The following is a 7,337-nucleotide window of genomic DNA, read 5'->3' as shown; positions in this document are numbered from 1 at the left end:
CAGGTTGGCCAAGCGCGCATCCTCCAAGGCGCGAGCCTCGGGGGTTTCTCCAACGATATGAGTGTGAAGTGCATCCATGTTCCGATGGCGAAGCTCCTCCCTCTGGAGCGAAGTGAGGGGCTTGGGCAAGTACTCTTCGTGGGCTTGCTCCGGATCGTCTCCACCGCCACCTCCGTTGGTGCGGGTGAATCCAGGGGGACTGCGTGGTCCATCGACCATCAGAACCTCTGCCGCCGGGTCACTGCTATCGCATTCGGACGCAGTCTCTACGGAGCCAGTCGAACAGGCCGTAGAGAGATTCGTCGGGCTCGATCGCCACGACTTGGGGGATGGCCGACTAGCGGGCCACCGCATGCCTCACCCACCGCTGAAGCCTCGACCGACCGGAACGCTTGCGCCGGTGGGAGACTGCGAGTGAAGACAGCGCAGGAGCCGACCCATACTGGGCCGACGGTTGCCGCAGGAGGACGCCGCGGACACACGCGCGAAAGTGCGTCGCCCCGCGGACGGGGAGCGCGTCCACGTCGAGTGGAGCCTCCTGAAGCCAAGCGGAGTCGTCGGCGACGAACGTGAGCGCACCGAGACGGATCTCGTGGCCGTCGACCAGAACTCCACCTGAAACCATGATGCCGGAGATCGAAAGAATCCCAACTTCTCCAACAAATCGCTAGAACACCTGCCCCACGGTGGGCGCCAACTGTCGTGGTTCTAAGTCTGACAGTAGAATGGGGGGTAGGTATGGGGAGGCAAGATCCTAGCTATGGAGTAGTTGTATACGCAAGGGATTTACGAGTTCAGGCCCTTCTCGGAGGAAGTAATAGCCCTACGTCTCGGAGCCCGGAGGCGGTCGACTGGATTATATGCGTATGTGTTACAGGGGTGCGAACCCTTCTACCTGTGGAGGGGGGTGGCTTATATAGAGTGCGCCAGGCCCCCAGCCAGCCCACGTAGTAGAGGGTTTAAGGTGTGTTAAAGCTAGGCGTTACTGGTAACGCCTTACATAAAGTGTCATTAAGGTCATAAAGACTATTTAACTACAGACCGTTTGGACACGGAGTGGCTCTTGGACTCCTGGTGGTCGAGTGGGTCTTCATGGTCGAGTGTCTTTGAATCTGTCGAGTGGAAGCCTACCAGGTCGACTGGAAGGCTGCTTCTCTTGTGAGTGTCCTTGTGGAGGGTACCTTTGGGCAGGTCTATGACCCTACCCCAGGTACATGACTTCATCACCCGCTCCAAAACTTTTCATAATCTTCTGACATGTGTGTCTTGTCATCCACTCCCACGATGTTCATTTTCCCTGAAAGAACTATGTGGCACTTTGGCTCATCGTATGATGTATTCGCTTCCTTATCTTTTCTTTTTCTCGGCTTGGTAGAGATGTCATTCACATAGAAAACCTGCGCCACATCATTGGCTAGGACGAATGGTTCGTCTGCGTATGCAAGATTGTTGAGATCCACTGTTGTCATTCCGTACTGCGGGTCTTCCATTACCCCGCCTCATGTTAGATTGATCCTTTTGCACCGATACAAAGGGACCTTCAAACCACGTCCATAGTCAAGTTCCCATATCTCCTCTATGTAACCATAGTATGTGTCCTTTTCCCTATTGGTTGCTACATCAAAGTGGACACAACTGTTTTGGTTGGTGCTCTTTTTATCTTGGGTGATCGTGTAAAATATATTCCCGTTTATCTCGTACCCTTTGAAAGTCATTATATTCAAAGATGGTAACTGTGACAGCAAGTACATGTCATCTTCAACAGCGTCGTCATGCATGGCACGTGTCTGCAACCAACGGGCGAAAGTCCCCGTTTGTTCACGTGTAATCCAGTCGTCAGACTGCTCTGGGTGGTTGGAGTGTAGAATATTCTTGTGTTCCTCGATATACTGAGCCACCAAGGTGGAATTTTGTAGAAGTGTGTAGTTTGCTTGAGTGAGAGAATGCCCGTCCATACATATTATTTGTTTCGGTCCTAGCATGCCATTTCCATCCAGTCTGCGCTTATGCTGCGATTCAGCAACACTAATCCGCTTAAGGTCAGGAATAAAGTCAACACAAAACTCAATGACCTCCTCAGTTTCATGGCCCTTGGAGATGCTTCCTTCTGGCCTAGCACGGTTGTGAACATATTTCTTTAAGACTACCATGAACCTCTCAAAGGGGAACATATTGTGTAGAAATACAGGACCCAGAACGGCAATCTCTTTGCATAGGTGAACTAGGACGTGCGTCATGATATTGAAGAAGGATGGTGGGAACACCAACTCGAAGCTGACAAGACATTGCACCAAATCATTCTCCAACCTTGGTATGATTTCTGGATCGATTACCTTCTGTGAGATTGCATTGAGGAATGCACGTAGCTTCACAATGGCTAACCGAACATTTTCCGTTAGAAGCCCCCTCAATGCAACTGGAACTAGTTGCGTCATAATCACGTGGCAGTCATGAGACTTTAAGTTATGGAACTTCTTCTCTGCTATATTTACTATTCCTTTTATATTCGACGAGAAGCCAGACAGGACATTCATACTGAGCAGGCATTCAAAGAAGATTTTCTTCTCTTCTTATTCGACGAGAAGCCAGACAGCTTTCTTTGCTTCGTACGTACTCTCGGGCAATTCTTTTTCCTTTGGAAACATCTTCTTTAACATTATCATCAACCTTCCAAATCCCCGGTCAGATACACCGTTCTCTGCCTTCCATTGTAGCATTTCCAGTGTGGTGCCCAGCTTTTTCTTGTTAGCTTTGCAATTACGATACAACGATTTCTTGTGATCCTCTAACATGCGCTGCAACTTCTTCTTCTCCTTTTCACTTGCGCGGTTTCTCTTTGCGTCGGCAATAGCCCAACCAAAATCATCAGCGGGCTCATCTGATGCCTCTTCTTCAGCTTCTTCCCGCATTGTCGGCTCAGCTTCTTCCCCCATTGTTGTATCATATTCAGAGAACCCATGGCTAGGATAGCTGTCGTCATCCTCTTCTTCTTCATTCTCTTCCATCATAACCCCTCTTTCTCCGTGCTTGGTCCAAATATTATAGTGGGGCATGAAACCGGACACAAACAGGTGGACGTGATTGATTTTTGACTTAGAGTAATTTCGGTCATTCTTACAGCCAGCACATGGACAACACGTAAAGCCATCCGCTCGCTTGTTTGCCTCAGCCGCAAGCAAAAAAGTACGCACGCCATTAACGATCCAGGGAGAGCATCGGTCATCGTACATCCATTGCCGGCTCATCTTCATTACACAACACCAAAAAGACCAAATTAATACAAGTTCATACATAAAGTTCATACACACTTATTCTCATAAAACAAGATACAAACTTTCTAGCTAAAGCATTTAAATGCAACAACAAATGCGAGCAAGATCACAACTAAGGTAACAATTGATCCAACATCATAACGATACCAAGCCTCACAATCAATGGCATATTTTCTAATCTTTTTAATCTTCAAGAACATTTTCTCTATCTTGATCTTGTGATAATCGACAACATCAGCAACATGCAACTCCAATTCCATCTTCTCCTCCGCAACTCTTTTCAATTTTTTCTTCAAGTAATCGTTTTCTTTTTCAACTAAATTTAACCTCTCGACAAGAGGGTCGGTTGGAATTTCTGGTTCACATACCTCCTACATAAAAATATTTATGTCAACTCGATGGGCATAATTTGTCATAAACACGAAATGCAACAAATAGTTATAAAAGTGATTATACCACATCCGAATCATAACCCGGACGAGGGCCGACGGGGACTGATATCAAAACCATGCCACTATGTATAACAAACAACGTACGGTTAAGAAAATTATACAAGTAACTATATATCTAAATCACACAAACATGTTTTTTTATATAAAAAATATAAGAACAAGAGGCTCACCAAGGTGGTGCCGGCGACGGGACAGCGCGGGCGATCGACGGTGATTAGCACGGGGACGGGAAGGCACTAAGTAAACCACACCTACATATGCAAACTAAGAGTTAATTTGAACTCAAATTGCATATAAATCAAATAAACTACCACATATAATTAATCCTGAACTAAAACCCACAAATCACTATACCTATAGAGCATTGCAAGAGCTAATCTAGCAATAAGAGATGAAAGGACAAAGTTGCTAACCTTTGTGATCACTTGGATGGATGGGGGCCTTCAAATCTTCACAAATTTTGGCAAAATTGAAGATTGAGCTCAGGCAATGAGGAAGAACAGAGGAGGGGAAGGAATGAAAGGGGAAAACAGAGAGAAATGTGCTCGGGCTCGACGAAGGGTTTATACAGGATGATCTTTAGTCCCGGTTGGTTATACGAACCGGGACTAAAGGTGCGTCTCTAGTCCCGACTGGTGGCTTCAACCGCGACTAAGGGTGTTGCTGGGGCCCCAGCCTGACACCAGCCTACCACCACCTCCTTAGTCCCGGTTCGTGGCACAAACCGGTGCTAGAGGTTCGCCACGAACCGGGACAAATGGGTGCCGCCCACCTAGTCGTTGAAACCGGCACTAATGATTACATTAGTGCCGGTTTATTTACAAACCGGGACTAATGAGGTGAACATTAGGTCGTTCTTTTATTAGTGATTGAAAGATTATGTGTGAGGATTCTTTCGACTTGAGTACTATCGTCATAGCAAGAACAAGTATGACAACAAAACCATTACGTTTGGAGCAGTCGTAACACCACTGTGTATAATAGGAATGCAAGATAAAGTAGAAGAAAGGGAGAGGAAGAGAAAGAGAATGGTGGTAGTAGTAGTGCCAGCCTCCTATCTACTAGTATTATCCAACAGGTCACGTTGCTTTGCATGTACGGCCAGGATGGCTTCTTACCGTTTCGTTCATTTAAACACGTTTTCGTGAAATCAGCGTGACGTCCAAATCGCTTGCTCGGTGAATAGCCACCTGACAGTTGAAGCCAAGATCTTGAGCTACCGACGACCGGTACAGTCAGAGAGGCTAGCTAGTCAGGACTCTTGCCATCACCTTCTAACCAGGCAAGGTCACAAAATTCCTTCTGTTACTACATTGGAGTCGATGCCCTAGGGCCTGGGTCATTGTGGCAGAGTGCGTTGACAGCTCCTCTGCTACCATCTCTCCCCGTAGCTAGCTAGTGACTTGTAATCTTGTAAAATTATAAGTTGCTTATTCTACATTACATCGTTGAACCGTTATACTTTATGTCTCGAGACTGGCTGAGATCCTATGAACTGCGTGGACGTTTCTTTCAAGCTATAACGTCACGATCCATCAATTGCTTGTTGTGGCTGCCCTTATATAAATGGGAACGCTATCCATATTTCAAATAAATTTCAGACTTCGTAGATTTTAGTGTAGTGTGGTAGCATGCATTCTAGATAGGATTGATAATTGGGGTCTTACAATTATTTTCTGGCCAGTCTTTAAGATTGGGCAAAATTGTCTACTTAGGTGGTGTCTAGGAGGCGGAAACTTCGTTTGTTCCCATGCTTTGATTCTCTTACTGGGCGCAATGTATTCTCAATTGAGCAAATCAACAATTACGTCTGTATAAGTGATGAACAATTCCATTCCACACTCGGTGTGTGCAACCAAGACCATAACGTGTTTCCATCCATGTCAGGATATTCAGGAAAAATCAAACAGTAACAACACAAGAACATATTTGCTAGTGATAGTAAAATACTCACTCACACGACCAGCTAATATAGTTAAGTTTGCCCCCCCTCTAGCCCATGGCCCCCCCATAATTTTGGCTCAAGCTCCGCCACTGGTCGTGGGCTAGAGGGGGGGCATACACCTATACATCGGTACACACTATATATATGTAAGATACTCGCTCACACGACCGTACACCACATCAAGCACAATACACAAATAATTATTCAGACCACATACGTGTAGGTACGTAGCCACACGCAGGAGGCATGCATGACTGCTGTGGACATGCATGCATACGCCTTACATAGGCACACACTGTTCTTATTTATGTAGCTACACATGTAGCTAAGCAGCAGCGTGAGCAGAAGCGGGCATAGCAGGCGCCCAGAGAATGCTGTCCCTGGAGATGAAGTGGCAGAGTGGAGCATCTCCAGGCTTGACGTGCAACGGCATCTTAGCTGGGTGGAAGTCTGACGTGTCCAGGTGGCACACGGCAATCACCTCCATCCTCTGCCCCGCGCGGTCAGCATCAACGTCCTCCCCCTCCAGCGTCACTGAGTACACACTGGTGGGATTCACCGCGTGGCACATGAACATAGCGAACGGGAATCTCCCACGATGGCAAGTCATGGTGTCCCCCGCCTCTCTGACCCTCGTTACAGCCGCCACTTTGTACCCCCTCCCTGTCATGACGCCATCCACGGGCACGTGCGGTGAGGAGAAGGCCGCGAGGTTGTAGGTACTAACCCCGAGCACGGATGCAGCAAACTCCACCATTGACTCCACAGAGCTGACACATGCCTTCGTCTCACCCTTGATAGCGCGCGGGTGCTCGCAATCATCCAGCGTCGACCATATTTTGGTAGCCATGTCGTTGGACGCTGGTGCAAACATTGTCAGAATTTTGATGAAGTTCCCCGTGGACATAGGGATAGAGTCGGCGACATCACGCCGTAACAAAGGAGCTCCTAAGGTGGCCGATGGTTGGATGTAACAAGGGATAGTTGATCCTGGTTTGAGGGCCTCTTCTAAGAACACCATGTTCGACATGGTTCCTTGTTTGTGGTTGTGTTGGCCAATGTGGGATGCTCCTGCTAAAAAGTTAATATATAGTTAAAATACATTTTAATATTAAGACAATGTGTACAATAATTATGTATTTCATTGATCAGATGATTGATGCAAATAGAAATGCAAAAGGAATTTTAATTACCATGGCTCTTCTGGATGTCCAATGAGCCCCAGGCCCAGTTACCATTGTGGTTCTTGTCCTCAGCTTTGGTGGATGAGCCCCAGGCCCAATTACCATTATGGTTCTGGTCATCAGCTTTGGTGGATGGGCCCCATTTATGACTTCTCTTCTGGATGTCGTTTGTTGTGGATGAGCCTGAATTATCATTGTTTTTCTGGTCTTCAGCTTTGTTGGATGGGCCCCAATTACCATTGTTCTTCAAGACGTCGTTCGTTGTGGACGGGTCCCACACACCGTTGCTCTTCTCGTCTTCTGCTTTGGTGGATGGGCCCCAGTTACCATTATTGATCTTCTCGACATCATTTGTTGTGAACGAGCCCCATACACCTTTGCTCTTCTGGACGTCCTTTCTTGTGGATGAGCCCCAATTACCATTGTTCTTCTCGACGTCGTTTCTTGTGGATGGGCCCCAATTACCATTGTTCTTCATGACGTC

General features: G+C 47.1%; 1 protein-coding gene across 1 annotated transcript; it reads right to left on the bottom strand.

Annotated features, from left to right (window-relative positions):
• Positions 1-5,574: 5,574 nt before the first annotated feature.
• On the bottom strand, positions 5,575-7,331 carry LOC119360343 (BURP domain-containing protein 10-like). The gene is made up of 2 exons (XM_037626024.1): positions 6,863-7,331; positions 5,575-6,740 (listed from the first exon to the last, which is right to left on the bottom strand). The coding sequence occupies exons 1-2, from the start codon at positions 7,329-7,331 to the stop codon at positions 5,995-5,997; spliced, it is 1,215 nt and encodes a 404-aa protein (XP_037481921.1). The 3' UTR covers positions 5,575-5,994.
• Positions 7,332-7,337: the final 6 nt, after the last annotated feature.

Source organism: Triticum dicoccoides, chromosome 1A (genome assembly GCF_002162155.2).
Source record: "Triticum dicoccoides isolate Atlit2015 ecotype Zavitan chromosome 1A, WEW_v2.0, whole genome shotgun sequence".
In the NCBI taxonomy this organism is placed as follows: Eukaryota; Viridiplantae; Streptophyta; class Magnoliopsida; order Poales; family Poaceae; genus Triticum; species Triticum dicoccoides.
This window is presented reverse-complemented; position numbering and strand designations above follow the sequence as displayed.

Bases quoted from the DNA above. Each gene is read 5' to 3' on its own strand.
- LOC119360343 (XM_037626024.1), bottom strand. From the start codon at position 7,331: ATGAAGAACAATGGTAATTGGGGCCCATCCACAAGAAACGACGTCGAG. The intron at 6,741-6,862 runs GTAATTAAAATT...ACTTTTTAGCAG, and splicing joins GGACATCCAGAAGAGCCATG to GAGCATCCCACATTGGCCAA.